Source organism: Dermacentor silvarum, chromosome 10 (assembly GCF_013339745.2).
Source record: "Dermacentor silvarum isolate Dsil-2018 chromosome 10, BIME_Dsil_1.4, whole genome shotgun sequence".
NCBI classification, from domain to species: Eukaryota; Metazoa; Arthropoda; class Arachnida; order Ixodida; family Ixodidae; genus Dermacentor; species Dermacentor silvarum.
The window spans coordinates 23,466,652-23,485,656 of NC_051163.1; the positions used below are offsets into that span (position 1 = coordinate 23,466,652).

Here is a 19,005-nt window from a genome sequence, read left to right on the forward strand (position 1 = left end):
CAAGGTCCTCAGGCAGTGTTTCAATATCAAAAAAGTGAATATGCCCTGGTATTAGGCCCGGGGTTTCTCTCAACATCCCCTGAACAGATCAACAATAGGGCAAACGACGAAGTCAAGCATTCACAAATAGTCTCACACAGCATCCGCGGGCACGGGAACAGCACTAGGAAGCGGTCATCACTTTTTCTCTCGCATAAGGAAAGTAGCGTATAAGCATACTGTTGTCACGCAGTAGTCGCTATTGCCTCATCCTATTATCGTCGTCGTCCTGCCGACGTCATCATACCGCTTTTGCTGTTTTATCGACGTCATTCTTTCTTCATCATCCCAACGTCACTTGTTGCGTCATCGTCATACAGTCGTCTTCACGCCGTTGCGCCCATGCGCGACATTGGCAAGCAAGTGCCATACCAGAGTAGGCCAACGCAGGCGAGCATATTGCCGAAACAACGGAAGTCTCGGGATGGTTATACTACAGATTTTAAATAAACGTGGCTTCAGCATACGCTGTGTCACTGCATTGCTTGAATGCTAATCGCATTACCGTCAACAGTCCCCATGAAATGGGTTCTGCCGTAGTTTTTGAGCAATACTTCAATATCTCGCTTGGTACTATACAGTGTTGAACACACTAAAGACAATGTGTCCGGGTATTAAGTTAATATTATCGTTAGCACACTGTTGGAAACGATGCATATATAGGGGCCAGGGGATACTTGCCATTAGCAAACTTTTTAGGTCAAGCTCGCTCGGTAATTTTCTTGCGCTCAGCAATATAGCATGTGGTTTAAATTCAGGATAGAAAACAGGTGTTCAGGACAGGTGACCTTACGCATACTCTCCGGGATACCAGCGGTAGGCTTCGAGATAAGCGTCACTAAGCCATGCCGCGAGAGACATTGGCGTACCAAGTTGAGCAACGGGAAAGCGCTTGACGGTCGACTAGCATATTTTCCAGCGCACTTTACCGGCCGCTTTTTTTTTTTGTTTTTTTTTTTTTTTGAAGGTCGCACTATTCTGAAAACCAAATAGCTTCAATTAAGTTTTCGTGAAAGGTTCCACAAATATCAACTGGCTAAGTGCTGCAAGACACCACCACGCGACGAAGGGTCCTTAGAGCAGTACGAATGACAAACGGGTATCTTGATGAAAACTACAGTTGCACTAGGCTTCATGTATAGTACAATAAAAAGGCCTAACAAATTCAACGAGCATTCTTTTTAGTAGATACTGACGACAGCGGTTTCACTCTATCCTTCTATGCACTCAAAAGCAAAAATAACGTTAATAGCATAGACAGTTTCTTCTGAAGTCCTAAGCATTGAAAAGCTGCAGCGCCGGCCTATATTGTGATCTAGCTAAAAGAAATCCTTTGCTTCGCAGTAGTAGTTTTGCGTGTTAGATACCAGAATACTACAGCGTCAACTGGTGCCATGTTTGGGTGCTTCCGCCGTCTATCCTGCGTCATCCGGGGTTGAAATTGTGCAGGTGTGAATGAATCCGCACAGGCAAGCAAACAGGCATTGAGCTTAAACATTGCATATAGCGGCCAGAGCATCCATAGACACTGGCGAGTCCCTTCTTTAACTGCAGTCTAGTAACTTGTAAAGCCTATGTAATAGTAAATTGCACAGTTTTAGTAGTCCGTATGTGCCAGGCGAACATAACCTCCAGTGGAGTCCGAGTGGGACGCTACCCAAGGATATATGCCCGTAAACGCTCCAAGTATCCTCATTGTGGGTAAATTCATCGAGGTGAAACTTCGCAGAATAAGTTTCATCTTCCTTGCTATAGTAGCTGGACGCCGCACCAGCCAGCGGAAAGTGCACTTCGTAATGTTTAACGATATTCGCGTAAACAGCAGAGACGAGTCATCCGCCTTGAAACATCTACATCATCTTTCGATGGCACATGGTAATTATTCTTGGTCTAAGTATTCGCTTTCAGCTCTTGCTGCATTTGATGTATTCCTACGAAGAGTTTGTATAATTTTGCTGAATATTTCTTCTTTTGTGTGTGTGTGTGTATGTGTGTGAAGCGATCCCGGTGATGTGATGAAAACTTGGCTGATGCCGGAAATGGTGCAGTCCGTGGTCGCATTGTAGCGGCCTATGAGGCAGCGTGCGTTCGAGAGCTGGGTAATGCTGGGCATATAACAAAAATACAAATATGAAAGTGTGGTATTTGCACCTGCATCATGGAACGGAGGCACATTCTGAAAGCCAAGAAGTGTCTTGAAGGACTGATGCTGCAAAACGTGGTGTAGAACACGTGTAGTTTACGCATGAGTTACAGCGAAACCTAATTAACTGATGGAAGAAGAACGCGCACGGTTCCTCGCGAGCAGTTTGAAATACCATAAAATTGCAGGCATCATGCCTTTTTTCAAGGCACTTATCTAAACTGTTTCAAGAAAGATTCGCTTTTTTTAAAGATTCCTACAAGTGCGTTGGATCTACCGCTTTCTTTATGTGTGTGTGTGTTTGTCAAGAACTATGCCATGCTAAAAAACTATGCTAACAGACACCATCTACTTTGGTTTTTATCAGAGCTCGTCACGTTAATAAATCAGAGATAAATGAACAAGAAATTGAATATCATTGCAGGAATTATATACAGTTTATTTGCATCCGTTTCTGTACAATTAACATGCGTGGTATTTCTTTGTACATTTTTTAATGTGGACACAGGCTGAATCAAAACAAGCAGAGTTTGATAACGTGCGGTAGCACCCTAAAATTCAAAATTTAAAGATGGCGTTGGGCGCAGAAAAAACAGAATGAGAGTGTCGTATCAGTTCCTGCGCCTTCTGACTTCGCTACTGCTACAGACATCGCATTTGTTGGCAGTTATAGCACAGCAATGAACCCACTCATTTTTTGTCTTATTCGCGCTCCAATTTATCGCCAACTAAGAAAATTTTATACCTCAAAAGGTTCTTGCTACAACTACCAATAAAATCCGACATGGGTCGAGTTGTGCAGTTCTATTTCGTTGTGCTTGAATAACTTTAGACATCGTTGGTGGGGCAACTGCGAAGGCAAAGCTGTTTGCTTGAAACCCCGACTTTCACTAGCTGGTATTTTACCGGCGCTAAGTCTGGAGTGTACAAGGCATCAAAATAGTGTATTGCTCTCATTATAGGGACGGTTCTTGCATAATACGTTAAGTATCTACAGCCACACCTTCTAGCTGCCGCAAATATCTCCGAAACCTATTCGCTAGGTTTCATCAGAATCGCTGAGCTTGTGTCTACAGTGGACGTGTTCATAGCGTTCACATCAAGAATTCTCACTCGGGTTCAAAAAAAAAAAAAAAAACTAACACCTCAAAAAGTGACCCCCTATTTAAATTGTTATCTATACATCGCAGCCTTATCTGAGTGCACGCCTCGCTTTTTTTTTATCAGCCGTAGTTATCAAACTTCACTGATCTTCGATTCACGATGGTAACCGGGACGTGTACCAGTCGGCGATATCCTGAAAAATCTGTTGGCCTATTTCACCAGGTTCAGTGAGCAGACTGTGGTAGCATTCCTTGTAGACCTGTAAAGGAAGAGTGTGTTGGCTATGATAGAAGCACTTAAAAAGCTTTATTCCCTAGCAAAGTATAGAAATGACAAAACTCAGGTTTTTGGATTTTCCATTTATGTCAGAACACGGAAGAAAAGATTAGAGTCCAGCCAACTTTAGTTCAACAACGTGGACACTAATTGAATTTCGATTGAACTCCCGTATGGTAGCTTTATTTTTGTTTCTCTTTATTATCACCTTTAATTGGTTTTTGTTCTAGTACAGAAACGAAGTACCGGGGGTAAATTTGAGTTCAATCTCCACAAAAGTGGATTTATCACTGAACGGAACAGAAATGAAAACGCAGCCATCGTATATGGGGATCACACTGTACTGGAGACGAGGTATTGGATACGTAATCTTACTGTCTTGAACGAGGGTGTTATAGAATTAGAATTTAAAAGAAAGGACCCCAAGCCGATTTTGTAACGCTAAGCCACGGTACTATGTTCTTCGGCAAAATATCGCAGTGAATCCTTACGAAGGCATAACCGGAGAAATAATCTTTCTTTACCTTATTAAAGCGCCTTTCACACGAACAGATTTCTGCCAGTGCTAATTTTGACCTACCCAGTTGCGATGCATGTATCGGGTATAGGTTGATAGATTTCGAACTTGCGCATTCCTTAGGATAGAGAGAGATGGGGAAGACAATAAGTGAAAGGCATAGAGGTTAACCAGATTAAATGTCCGATTGGCTACTCTGCACAGGCCGATGGAGTAAGGGCAGAAAAGATGAGAAAGCAAGAGATGTAGAGCTATCGAAATGGGGAGGTTCCCCCGCTTCGGGATGCGATTGGTACAGCCGGTCACTGCGAGATTAATCGAAATGTGCAAATTTATTCTTTACCACGCATCGAATGCGCTAAAACCGGAACAGTGATGCCCTTACACCTTCGAACGGCCATTTTCAGACATGCGTTTGTAAATGACGTTTTTTTTAATATATTCTAGAGTGCTTTCTAGCAGTATTTCTGCGTAAATAGCGTAGTCATCGTACCTTGAAGCTCTTGTCCTTACTGGGTGCCTTCTTGAAGAAATCTTCGGAGCCGGCGAGTTCACAGAGTTTGTCAGCAGAGCCGTGCTGAATGAGGAAAGGCGTCTCGACCGAGTCGATTTTAGCCTGGAGGTCCTGCGAAAGAAAAAAAAATTGTTCATTGTATCATTCAGGGGGTTTCACCGATCCAAGGCAAGACAGTCCATATGAAGGAGGAGAAGAAAAGACGGAGAGAAGGCATAGAATATTGACCAAAAAAGGCGCCTGTTGGCTACACCTTCGCTAAGACAACAGAGAACGGATCATTTCCGACCACCTGGGGCACATTGACGCGTACCCAAAGCACGGTAACACGAGTGTTCTTGCATTCCGCCCGCACCGCTGTGTGGACGCCACGAAAGGTATTCGAACCCACGAACTTTAGCTCAGCAAGAAAACCGCCCCTGCTGCTCACTGTGGCGGGTGATGAAATTTCCCTTCACCCACCAATATAGCTGGGAACATTAGTAATGCTTAGAAAAATCAGTATACAAATGACCTGATTAAATTAAGTTCTGGCGTTTTACGTGCCAAAACCACGAGCTGATTATAAGACACGCCGTAGTGTGGCATTCCGGAATATCTTTACCAACCTGTGGTTCTTTAGCTTGCACCTAATCTATTTAGACGCCGTTTTTGCATTTCGCCTCCATTGAAATGCAGCAGCCGTGGTGGGAGTCGAACCCGCTACCTCGAGCTTAGCAGCACGACGTTGTAGCCACTGAGCTATCGCGGCGGGTAAATGGCCTGATAGTGACTGATGAATAATGATTTATAGATTGATTTTTCGTAGAAGACAGTGTCCAAGTATGCCACGCTGCGCTCATATTAATGCCGCAGACCCAAGCCTTATCTCGAGTACGGTGGATCAAAAGAACACGATACTTTAGTCGTCAAATCTTGATATGCGCTAACAGTCGTAACAAAAAGAAAATACACGCCCAAGTGGGACTCGCGACTCATTTTTAACAGCTTTTGACGGGTACCCCGCTAACACTGTTCACGAACACATGACACCCGAGCATGACAAAGCGATAGCGTCTCCGTTAATCGAAAAGCCTGGATTAGATCATCGACACGTCCGAACATACAACTCGGTACATCGGCATGTTACTAGAAAATGTGGTAGAGCAGCCTAATTGTTTGGGCGTAGAACCTAAGTATAGAAAAAAGAAACACTTGAGATTCCATATGAAGCTAATATGTCAATCCTTCATCATCATCATCATCATCATCATCATCATCATCATCATCATCATCACCACCATCAGCAGCAGCAGCAGCAGCAGCCTATATTTATGCCCACTGCAGGACGAAGGCCTCTCCCTGTGATCTCCAATTACCCCTGCCTTGCGCTAGCTGATTCCAACTTGCGCCTGCAATCCTTCATGAACTGTAAAATAATTTGCAACCTTAAAGATAAATAACGGTGAAAACTCACACCCTTACACCCTTTTTGGCTGTGACGGTGTAAGTTAGATACATTAACACCCTCATTCACTTTTAAAGGTGTAAATTATATCACAGTGTGTGCTGCAATGAAAGCACGTACAGACAGCATATACTTAAATGCAAACAGGAAGTAACTGACCAGAAGGCCCATCACGCATAATTACATGTAACCGTGACGTGTGATCACTCTGCAACCGGCTTCTAAGCAAGTGTACGTTTTGGAGTCTGAATTACGCTACTGTTATACAAATACAGGCGAACCTGGGAATGGAACAACGATTGGTGTAGTTTCGCAATTGTCCGCGTTTGGATTCAAGCTGATATACCTTTTGGTGTTTACATAGTGTTTACATAGCCCGCTAAATTTATCAGGAAAAAAAAAAAAACAGGCAAGGGCGAGCAGCAGGAGTACCTTAGAAAAGAAGTCCACAGGATTTTATGCTTTTCCAGTGAAAATTTTACAAGTCCTGTTTGCCGTAAGTCGTACAAACATTGACAAGTATTAATCTTGAGGCACTAGGCCCCCTAAGAACGTAAGCGTAAGAGGACACTTTCTGTACGTCGAAACAAAACAAAAAACAAACACGCTTTTTGTTTTGGTGTAGTAGGCTGATAAAGCACCTGACCGGAAGTTCCTTGGGGCCGCGGTCTCACTGCAGTTATCGCGCGCGCGCTGCAACGCTAAATTCTTGAGTACGACTGCACTTGCTTGAACCTCTATGGCCTTGAGCGCAGCTGAAACCCAAGCCATGCAGCCGGCTGAGCCGCACGCTTTTCTGGGCTCTCGCTGAGCAGCGCATCTTTCGTCAGATGCTAGGTTGCCCAACAAGACAGAATATGTGCCAACGAGATGCGCGCCCGGCCTCCTCCCAACTGTACGTGCAATTGTGTTTTCTTGCTTCAGGCCACTAACGGCTGATTCACACTATATGTAGGCCGGCAGGACTTCAATTTTGGTCTGCGGCCGACGGTTGGCGACAAGCAGTTTACAGGACGGAAAACGCTGTGGCCAACGGTTGAAAGGAAGGAAAATGCTGTCGCCAACAGTCGGCAGACCGAACTCGGTGTCGTGTAGGCCTAGTAGGCAACTGTGTCGTGTAGGCTAGTCATCTGCCTTAAGCGTAAGCCCCTTTGAGACGGTAAAATCACGTCATGGCACCTACACAAACCCACCCTTACTATTCTGAATTTGCGCAACCGACTAACGGATGCGATTAGAACGAAATTCACTTTTGGAAATAAATTTTACATTCTGTAAGGGCTGATTAAATGCGTAAATGTAGTTTGTTGCATTGAAAAGAAAACGATAAACCCACCAAGTCTAGGAGGTAGATCTCTTAATTAGATTATCACTTTTTTTGTAAAACACGTGAAAATCGCAAAATGTAAGAAAAATAACAATATCAAGTATATCGCTGAGTTAGAGTTTACAACTAACTCAGCAATAAAAAATATCACCATTCTGTTAACTTCACCTCTTCAGATATCTAAAGCAGACAAACTTGATGTATTATGCACTTCTCTGCAAAATACCACTGATTTGCGAGTAGAAATTTTGCAAAGAACTCCTAAGCGTTGTGACAGCTTCATCTAAGCTGTAAATCTATGTATCAAATTTGCTCACTCCAATTGCTTTAACATTTAGTTTGCAGCATGCACGGCGATATCAATTCAGGGCGCAGAGCGAAGCATTTGTTAACTTTTTTGCTTCAATTTCTTTCTAATTTACCAATTGCGACAATCTTTGCAAAAACTTTGAAGTCATAAACAATAACTCTAGGGATTAGGCTTCTCCTTTGAGAGCAGAAAATTTCATTCAAATCTGTAGAGTGGTTGTTTAGTAAAATCTTTTCTGCGTTTAAGATTTATTTCAATAGAAAAAGTCTTGGAGTTTGCCTGAGCTAACGCAGAGAGCGAGAGAGAAAGGGGTTGTGAAATGCAGGGAGGTTAACCCGAAAAGATTCTGGTTTGCTACCCTGCACTGGGGGAAGGCTATAAGGGGAAATGAAAGACGGAAAGAATAGGGGAGAGAAAAAGCAGTCACAAAAAATTAATAAAAAGAATACTAAGATCCCTCATAGCGTCCGTAGTTTCATCTACATCACTAGAGCTGAAATTTGGGCTATAGTTTGGTTATTCATGATCGTCAAATACCAGCGCCTAAAAAACAAGGGACAAACCTAAAGAGGCATACGCAGCGCTGTGTGTTTCTTTACATACATAATTGACCAAAACCTAGAAAAAGGAATGTAAGAAGATGGACACCGCACTTGAAACTCACTCCTAAAACAAACCTCGGCAGAACTGTCGCTACAATCAATGTCGTTGCACGAGACTTCTATAAAGCAAACATCAAATCAGGTTGGAAACTTTTAACTGTTGCACGAAACGACTGCGTCCTGCATCTTCTAGCATAGTTAAAGCCACTTTTACGGGAGAGATGCAGCAAGTCGGTGGAGACTTCCGAGTGGGCGATCCTAACGCTTTGCGCGGTATCAGCCAGCCAACGAACACCGGGGTTCACGAAGTTCCTTCTAAGTTATGGCTACCCTGGCAGCAGCAGATGTTTGCCTTCTGATAAGCGATAAGAATCCACCGGTGCGTTATAGCGAATTAGGCAAGATTAAGACGTCTTAAGCCACCTTTGAAGCGAAGGAAAATGCGTCTATACCTGCCAAGCTTTAGTATTTGACCATGTGGACCATGGTGGGCATTGTCACGAGAGTACACTTATGGCGAGAGCACTGGCTGCAACAACGACTTTCAGGTTCCACCATATTTTGACCAGGCTCATCCAGGTAGGACCGAGTACAGAGCAACATAAGCAATGCTGTTTCTTTTTTTTTTTCATCCTACAGGAACGTAGGATGAAATGCGGTTAGTAAAAGCTACCAGGTTACGAAGCAATAATTCGGTGATGCAACTCGGGGTAATTGTTAGGGCAAGGCACCTTAAGTTTATCGGACTGGGGCGCAATCTCTGCACGGTGCAGTGCTGTGGGCGATGTCCTTCCTGCGTCTCCTCTACAATATGCCTTACGTTAAAACTCTCAAATTCAGAAAAAAATAGTACTTAGTAACATTCTCCTAATACCCTATAATAAACCCACCCCAAACGTTAACCTTTTATCACGCGTCATCCCTAACGTACTCTCGATTCACTGCAAGTTTAAACTCGGCGCAGCATGTAGTTCTTCCAGGACACCTGTAAAACGTGCGTATGCTGTAAGGCTTTCGAGCGCTTCTAGTTGCACTCTAAATTTTCGCTTAAAACAATATCTATTTCGATACTACTAACGTGGTATACATGGTGTACGGGAGCAGAGTGAACTCAGACACACCTGGAGAGCAGCCAGCATGGCCGCGGCCCAACCGACACGTACGCTGCCGTGGTACCGCAGCGGGTCCTTGGTCATCCAGTCCACGGTTTCGGGGTCCTTGGACACCAGGGACAGATCCAGGTTGCCGATGGGCAGGGTGGGCACCACTCGACCAAGGATGCGAGCCAGGGTCATCTGGTTTTTGGTGTAGTGAGGCGGGAGACGCACGTTAGCAAGAGTCAGAAGCGTGGCATACTTATCCGTTCTTCGCGGCAGCTAATCGTTGCCTTGTCAATTGCATGCCCCGCTACAGGCTGTACTGACTCACCAACATGCGCTCTCAGAACACGTGTACAATCGTGGACGAATGGAACGCGAACCAATCAGCGTTTAACCAGAACGCTTTATTTCTTTTCCAATTTGTTGACTTCACGTTTCGTCGGCATTGTTTCGACTTGTACCCATAGTTTGATACTTTCAACATTACTGACGACGAGATAGTAGGGGTACGAAATCGATGTCTTGTCTTATTAGTCGTAAGAGCTGCTGTGTGCTTTACATTTTACTCTTCGCGATTGGTTTGTCCCCAATTTTACAACCAAGAAAACTGGATTGTCATATTGGCCCTACGCTCCCGCACTAAGTGTATGCTGTTGCAGTAAATGGAGTAAGTGCAGACATGATAGTACGTTAAAAAAAGTCAATGAAATTATGGGGTTTTGCGTGCCAAAACCACGATTTGATTATGAGGCACGCCGTAGTGGGCGACTCCGGAACATTTGGACCACCTGGGGTTCTTTAACCTGCACCTAAATTTCAGTACACGGGCTGATAGTACGTCTTACGCTTATGTTAATGACTAGCAACTGTGCTGTCTCATATCCAAAGCAACGGTTACGCTAACGAGGGTGCCCTGCCGACTTAGTGAAAGCGAGGCTTGGCAGGCATAGTAATTCCAAGAACAGACAGACCATACAATCAAGTACTACTTTCGGTCGTTCGATTCTTGGGTGTCAAATACGGATAAATTACGCACGCCCGGCCGATAAAGGAGTGACACTTCTCTGCGAGAGCACAGCTTAAGCAAAGGTTGCGCCATCCGCATACTTAAATATCGTCTTCCACTGAACAATTGAGGAAAACGATCACTCAGCTTTATTAATGGTTCAGAGCAGTCAGCGTTACGCGCTAACGTCGCCTTCCTTGCCAACGAACTCGTCTCTTATCACCAGCATTCATCGAGCACCACTTATATATGCCTTTCACGGCTTCATTTGGCATGCAGAAGCGACCGATATACGGTTTAGCCGACGCCGCATCCGCGTGACCAATATGTTAAACACTCATGTTAATTGGCAGCTAGCACTGAGACAGGCTGCAGTCGGTCAAGGAAGATATAGATAGCCTATATTTCACCTTTCGATCTATACACAGACAGAGAGAGATTGGTTGACAGGGAAGAGGAAAGCCTGCTGACCGCGCCGTAACTGTCCAGCTCGCGGCGGACACCTGAACGTTGGTCAGCAGAGTAGGAGAGGAGGATAAGGAACGAAAAGATGAGAGAGATAGGAAGGAAGAGTGCTCGAAGTTGATAGCTGTGCTGGCGTAAGATGCTCTGCGAATGCCTTCGTAATCTCTATCTGGTGACCGTTTCATTTTGTGTCGAATGCATTTCTGACACAACCTTGAGTGAGTGGGCACTTACGAAATCCACGTTGCGTTCTTAAGCGACCAAGGACGTACAGTCGGTAACAAAACTTTCGAAGTTCTGTCTATGGCTCCTTTGGAATGTTGTAAGAGTCCATATTTACCGATAAGCAAGCAACTATATGCCCGAGCCGGTGGCGTCACCGTCCGGCAAGCTGATGACGTCACGGCGAGATGTTGCGGGAACTTCAAGGTGGAGTCACCTGCCTCGTTTTTGTGCCAATCTTTGCACACCAAGCTTCCTCTAAAAATAGAAGTGTCATTTTTTGGTATTGTAGAACCTTAATTTACCGATATAGGTTATCTTCATTGCATATTTATTGTCACTTTAATATCGGTCTCTTTCACTGAAGTCTTTCGGATCTCAGAGGCATGCGGGGTGCTGATTCGTGGACAGTGCTTGTAACCAATTCTGAGGTTGCCAGCGAAGCACACGACCGCAAAAAGCTTTACTGTCCTGGTGCCGTGCATCCACAAGCCTCACTTGTATCACAAGGGTTGCCTAGTCGCTTGGTTGGCATATTGAAACGCCTGACACAACAAACCAGCCAGACGCAACACAAGGAGCACGACACACAGCGCTGGATTAATCGACAAAATTCACACTTGAACCGCGTCGTAGGAATGATAAACTCAAATTCAACTACTCATTCTATTGTTGCTTGCTCGCACGAACTTTAGTTTTCAGTACAGACTTCTTGAATCTTCATCTTCGCGTCTACCATACTCGTCTTAAGCTGGTTCAATCCACAGCCATGTACAGCAACGCGTACTGCTTGTAATTTCCGACCAGAAATGTAGCATCTTATTCTGCCAGCCACTGTCTCTATCTGTTCCGGCCGGAGTGGACCAATACCATTTCACTAAGGTTTCAGTGCTTCTGTTATTTTAGCTTAGCCTTCAGGACTTTGTATATCGGTGTCTTTGCATTCACAACGCGTTTTACTCCTCAGTTACGGCTCAGAGCTGCTTACCAAAACACCAATGATCGAGTGACATGCCAGTACATCGTCACCGTGCTTTCGTGTGTTCTCGAAAGACGCGAATTGCAGCACCGTTCAAATGAGTATACTACATTTAACAATGTTTCGACTCCAACGCGGGAGCCTCATCCACAAAATCAGTGAAACAAACGCAGCGCGTTTAAGTATACGCTTTACTACATGACGCAAGCTCCAAGCATGCATGTACAGAAGTGTCCCGGCATTCCAGGTGCTTCACCTCCGCGTCCTTGGACGACACGCATTTTCACGGCCAGACGCGTTGCCGTCAAAAACTTTGTATTTCATCCTGCTTTCGGGTGACGACCATTTATCTGCGATCACCACGACCACCATCACCACCACCGCAACCACCACCACCACCACCAGGCACCAGAGATTTACATGCCGACGCACCTTGAGCCAAGTACCCTGCTCCTTGTCGATGGCTAACAGCGGTGCCATCATTATGACGCCCGCGATATCCTTGGGTCTCCTTTCGGCCGCCAGGGCGACAAGCAAGCCTCCCTGTGGAGAGAAGCACATTGGGTCTGAACAAAAAGCGGTGTCGTTACCTTGGTCCAGCTGCACTGCACGGGGTCCAGCCACACGGCCGGCGCGTTCAGCACCATGCCGGCGAATTCGGCGGGACGCTCCAGGGCGCTCCTGGCGCACAGTGTGCCGCCCTTGAATCGGTGTGAGTGCGGTTCCAGGGGCCGCCGGGAGATGGCGTCGTTAGTAGCAGGGGCAGGTAGTGATGCAGAGAGTTAGTGAGACAGTGATTAGTCGGGGGAAGAGGAAGTAGCCCGATGAGCATTAAAGACAGAAAGAAACACTGTAGATGTTACAGGTACATCAGCATTCGCACTCTGGGAAGGCAAGAATTGTCAATGAAATTTAAGAGAGAGAGAGAGAGACGGAAGAAAGGGAAAAGTGGGGAGGTTAATGAAATTCAGAGTATGAGGAAAACCCGTCGGGTAAAGTAGTGATGCAGAATAAATTGTACAAATGCCGACCACCGATCTATCGAAAGAAACCCGTATGCCTCACAACTAGCATGTACGATAATGAAATAGGCAACGGCAACATACGGGTTTTTATGTTGGATCTCGTACGTTTAATGTGGGGTTATTGAAAATATGGGAGGTTACAGGGAATATGGGTTTTTGATAGGGAATTAAGAGTTAATAGGCTTATGGCTTTGTTTGCTTTTGCGCAAGGCCCCCGCGTGTGAACCTGAACGTTACCCATGCTTAATTTTGTTGCTGGTGTTAGTAAAAAAAAAAAAAAGAAGAAGCTTCTAGGGTTAACTGCTAGAAAGTGTAACCCCCTGCTATTTCTCCCTATATCCTGAAACACCCCCCCCCCCCCCCCCCCCTCACGTGGTTCATGGAGTTCATGGGTGTTGCATAAGGATCGAACGTTACAGGGGGGAAATGAAATCGATTGTGGCAGGCGGCGAGGAAAAAAGCTGTTTGGCAAACAAGCTTTAAGGATACACTTTAGCTGACGGGTGTGCTCTGGGCATCCGAAAACACACACACAAACACACACACTATATATATATATATATATATATATATATATATATATATATATATTCGCTCGCCGTTCAAGAGTTCTTCGAATCGGAAAATGCCTGAATGTCCGGAACTCGTCGCGGATGGCAAACAATGCATCGACGTTGAGTTCGAAGAATTGCTATGGCAAAATGTTTCACAAACATGAGCTCAAACACTCGAATATGCAAAGCAGGTGAGTAAACATGAAATGAGTTGTAAGCACGCACAAAAAAAAAGCAAGATTAGCGCCCACGTTCTGAATCGCGAAAACAAAAAATTAAACGTAGTTAGAACAAAAAGGAAAGCGCCGACCTGCTGAAAGTCGCGATTATTGAACCCCACGCCAAAGTTTCCATCAGAACCGGGATAGAAAGCAAAGATAGAAATCATATCCCAACGCCACGTCTGTCGACGTGGAAAAGAACAGCTGACGAAATCCGGCGCAAGAGGGCGCAGTCGACAGTTTCGATCTGTCACCCGTAGTTTAATAACATCTTCGGGTTGGCAGCGGAACGGGAAAGGCGGCTGAAGGATGGGGGAGGCGAGGTGAGGAAAGGAGTTTCGGAGGGAGGTTACAACCTGTCGACCGTTTCGAAAAGTAAGCAACCTTTCTCGCTTGTTGACACCAGCGCGTCTGGAGTTTTTGTACACAGAACGTGGTTGGTGCGCGTTGTTCCGACCAAAAGTGTCATGCCCTCCAGACGACGCGAAGCAGACGAAAAACGACGCAAAGCAGACGAAAAATTACGCGAAGCAGACGAAAAATGACGCGAAGCAGACGAAAAATGACGCGAAGCAGACGAAAAATGACGCGTAAAAATCTGCTACGACGGGCGCCTGAAACCGGATTGGAGTGGAAGCGCACCAAAAACGCCTCCAGCGACCTTCGTCGAGATATGTGACCTGCGTGGCAAAGTTGCAAAAGCGAAAACCGAAAGCGCGCCGAGCAAGGAAAACGGCGGAAACAACGCGAACGCCCTCTGCAATATGGTCACTGTTCTTTCCTGTAAACTGAACGATGAACAAGATAGCAAAAGCCTCGGCAGAACGCCTGTTCCTTTCTGGCGTCGCCATTTTGTTGTGGCGCTCTGGCCTGTATATTTCTAAGATGTTGTCATCCTATTTGAACCATGAAGTGCACTGGAATGACAGCTTCAATATGAACATAGGTTAAGGTCGCTCGTTCATCTTAGGTTGCGCGGTGCTAAACGCTGTTTGGCCAGTGGTCCTTGTCAGGATGTTTATTTGTTTTACTTGAAACATCCACTATCTAAACGAATCTGATGGGTAATTTCTCGTTTGGCTTATGATTCAAATGTCGTTGCAAAGAGCTGTGATCAGCGCGTGTTATCAGAACTTCTGCTTAGGCATGACAGCTGGGTATAACAGCATACTGCGTAGTCTTATGATTTCCAAATATACGTGTGCGAAAGTGTTAATAGTGCATCCAGGTTAGCACAGAATAAAGAGCGCAGCTACGCTTTCGAGTATGTAAAAACGAACGCCAGCAGATATATAATCAAGTAATGAAGAGGCAAAGTAACAGAACAGTGTTCGAATGTATGATTCGATAAACTTTTCATACACGTTTCACAAATATCTAGGAGGTATCTTGTTATCCTAAAAAAATTAAAATACTTGGAATGTGAAATTGTTGAAGAGAGAGAGAGAGAAAGCAAGAAGAGGACAGGCAGGGAGGTCAACCAGACGAGCATCCGGTTTGCTACCCTACACTGGGTTGGTAAGGAAAAGAAGGAAAGAATGAGGCAATTGAAGAAACGTTATTTCACACCTAGGACGAGAACTACGCAGTCGTCGTGCGATACTGAAAATGTCACAATAGGACTTTAAGCACTGAAAGACTGCGGCTAGAACACGTGATGGAACTGATCAAAGGAACTGATGTTTAACAGAACCGTTATCCTGGGACACCTATGTTCGAAATAATCGCAAACTATAATACGCTCAGCACTCGTTTGGGATCGGAAGTAAGTGAACACTCCTCCGATTCCGCAATAACAAAATTTACCAGGACAGTTTAGTGGTCGGCGCTGACGACTGGGATGTCCAGAGGGAATGGAGAGAGTGATACTACAAGATGGACAAAGGTATGAAAAGCAACTCATCGCAAAAATGAAAGGACAGGACAAATAGCATTGCTCTCTAAATCTTGTCTGATAGGCTATTATGTGGCCGATTAACATTCCAGAGACGGCACAGTTCAACAGCATAAATTGGTAATTGCTTTCTTTCATCATATTATTATTCAAAGCCAGACCCCCCAAAAAATCCCGCATCATGATATTGCTGCGACTGGGCTAAGCACAGTCAGCGAGAAAATGAACGCGTCCCCCAACGTGGAATTCTCGAAGCACTTTTATTATATTCGAGATGGGTCCGGACTTATATTTTTGTCCGTCGCCTCATCCAACACGACAACTGAACAAGAATACTTTAGATGAAAAAAAAAAAGAAAGAAAAGCCCACGTTCCGCTGACGACGCTTTCTGCGACATTCGATTCTCGTTTTTCTTCCTCTCTCGGCTCTATAGGCTGCAACCGCACGGCCTCTCCCCTTCAGAACCCATCCCCCCCCCCCCCCCCCCCCCCCCCACTGCCCGAATTCCGCAAAAACTGCTATGATCGACATAACTCTATCCCCGGTTCTCTCGTTACCTTTTCTTTATTTTTCCTCCGCCTTAGATTTTCAGCGACCCAATTTGATCCCGCTCTTTGATTGCGGCTTCCGTTCGTCATCATATACCTGCTCATTTTTTTTTTTTTTTCATCGCGCTCTGCAAACTTTAATCTTTGTGGCGTTCAATGAGGCGTTCTCGTAACGACTGTACCGTTACACCAAGCGCCATGGATCTTCTCAGCAAACGACAATTCAATCATGGGCGGGGAAAATTCTTTTTTTCTGATCTTACTATAGGCGTGAAATTTATCTTTTGTGAACTGTTTGCGGTGGAGTTCGTCCTTTTCTGTGGAAAACGAAATGGTGACTAGATGAGCTGTCATTCCCGCTCAAATCGACGTTATAAATAGCTGCGCCGAAGCGTGTGAGCGTGTTTTTGGGCGCGTCTCCTCGGTTTCTTCTTTTTTTTTTTTTTCGGCGAGTCAGGGGTTGGGAATCGTGTCGGGCCTGATACTTGGAACGGGGTCTCATTCTCTGCTAGCATTCATGCATTTCAGACTGCAAACGTTTTAAAATTGATGAAGATGTCGTGCACAGGCTCATTACATTTAATTGTTCGACCGCGTTCTTGTGTTCAAGATTACAGCGCGCTAAGGAATCATCAACCGAATGACCCAGCAGCCTACGGTTCTTAAGATTGTTCCGTTTTTCAGTCACTCCAGACCCGGAAAACTGCGATACGGGAGGTTGCTTCTTCACTGCGGTGAAGCTGCGTCACTTAGTGAATTCACCGAACCTGTCACTGCACATAATTTGAGCACATTGATGAAACATTTGTGGACATCATGAAGACAGTATTCCTGGCAATGTAAACAAGGTTATACTATTGGGTCCAGTTCGTTTAAATGCACCCCTCTTCGTCAATTTCATTAACACGTCAGAACTTGGGCAGCTCAGAACTGGTCACCGACAGTTCGTTCAACTTCTCGACTGTAACAGAAGTCAATGCCGGTTGTCATATTTCAAAAGTTATAGAACTTGCTCTGGCAATAGCCCTTTAGTCCAGCCTCTAATTCTTACATTTTTTTTTTTTTTGCTGGAATGTGCATGTTACATTTTCTGTGCTGAATACAGGGGCAGTACCGATTGCGTGCATGATTATGATCATTCAGCAAATATATGTACCATGACTGATGACTCAGTATTAAATGGCAGCTGCTTAGGGGGAAGAGAATCAGGTAAGAGAGAAGGCAGAGATGTTAACCAGAAAAAGCATCTGGCTGGCTACCCTACGTTGGGGGAAGGAAAATGGGAAATGTAAAGCTGATACGAGTGAGGAGCGAAGCGGTGAACTGCATGCGTTCAAACCCGTTCGCACAACGTTGCAAAACACGAATGCAATCAAACACGTTCGCGCAAGCCAACCGCCTTCAAAAAGCATAAAAGTGTCTTCACTGCCTTGTGGAGCGACGAGCGAAAGGTACGGTGTTCGAGTATCACCCGCACGGCCAGCGGCTTGATGGTCCAGTCATTGCAATGCGTCGGCGAGTGTCCTTGTAAATCAAATCGTGGACAGAAGCCAGATTTGTGCGTAACGAATTGCGGGTGACTACTTGCTATCAATTATAGTTTGGTAGTTTTGCAACTGATTGATTACATTTTTTTTACTCGGTAAAGCTCATCGTGATTCAATTACCTTTTTTTTTTTCAGCGACCAATTACAGGTAACCAGTTGCCTTAGTGACGGGACAGGTTGTAACAGATGACATCGTAACTTCGAGCACTTGAATTTGCTGAGAACTGCAATAGAACGCCAGAAATTCTTGAAGTGGCAGCGCAGAACGACTAATACAGAAAGCAGGAAAAGACACGGGACAGCGCTGAACACGCAACTAGCTTTATCAGAAGGAACACACATACTTAAGTACTACCACATATACACACGTGCTCTCCCGTCGATGCAAAAGTAAACAGCAAAATACCTGCAACCTAATGCTATATAGACATTTGCTTTTTGTCTTAGTCGTCTTGCGCTGCCCCTTCAAGATGTTCAACCAGTACCAACTCGCTCAAATGTCGGTTCTTCTACGGAACGCCAGAGGTCGTTCCACGCAGCAGCCTCGCGCATGCGCAGGTTTAGACACGTAAATCCGGGCACCCCGTGTTTGTCTCGTCATCTGAACGCTCCATCAGACGCGGACCGTCGATTTGAACCGACGCTGCCATATATGGCTCGACAGCAATGGCCGCTTCGGACCTAGATACCAGGGAACCACTTACGGACGATTGTTTCGGGTCTTCATCGGTCCTATCGAGAGAGCGACATTTCCGAATGCCAGCCACAATGTCGCGCTGCAATTCACAGAGGAGCTAGATGCGAGCATCACGGTATTAGATAATTTTAGAATCGGGGACCCAAGAGGCTTGTGGACCCAGGAAAACTGCGGGAAGCAAGTGCGCATGCGCAGAACTCAAGCCAATCTTGGGTTCTTGCGTTCGCGTTGACGAGAGACCCAAAAATCGAGAATTACCGCGGCCACCCCAAGCCGTCTTGGGTCTTAAAACAGCATACCTAATTCGTAGTACTATCACAGTGATTACGTTTAGTACATTTTATTGGTTGCCCGTTTTCTTGTTCAAAAATGTTTTTCGGTCGTTTTCTCAAGTAATAAAAAACTTTTCCTTTTTTTTGGTTTCAAGCACCTTTTCGTTTCCCGACTGCGGTGTCCCGAGCGCTTGA

General features: G+C 45.2%; 1 protein-coding gene across 4 annotated transcripts in view; it reads right to left on the reverse strand.

Moving 5' to 3' along the window:
• Positions 1-2,600: 2,600 nt before the first annotated feature.
• The window catches only part of LOC119466444 (monoglyceride lipase-like), a 69,219-nt gene continuing 52,814 nt past the window's right edge, over positions 2,601-19,005 (reverse strand). For 3 of the 4 annotated variants that reach the window (XM_049656813.1, XM_049656812.1, XM_037726955.2), the window contains 4 exons: positions 12,484-12,594; positions 9,401-9,574; positions 4,573-4,704; positions 2,601-3,545 (listed from right to left, as the gene is read on the reverse strand). In XM_049656813.1, the coding sequence (XP_049512770.1) occupies positions 3,441-3,545; positions 4,573-4,704; positions 9,401-9,574; positions 12,484-12,594 (522 nt within the window). In that variant the 3' untranslated portion in view covers positions 2,601-3,440. Of the gene's footprint in view, positions 3,546-4,572; positions 4,705-9,400; positions 9,575-12,483; positions 12,595-12,641; positions 12,753-19,005 lie in introns of all 4 variants that reach the window. The other variant, XM_037726956.2, reaches the window with a different exon arrangement.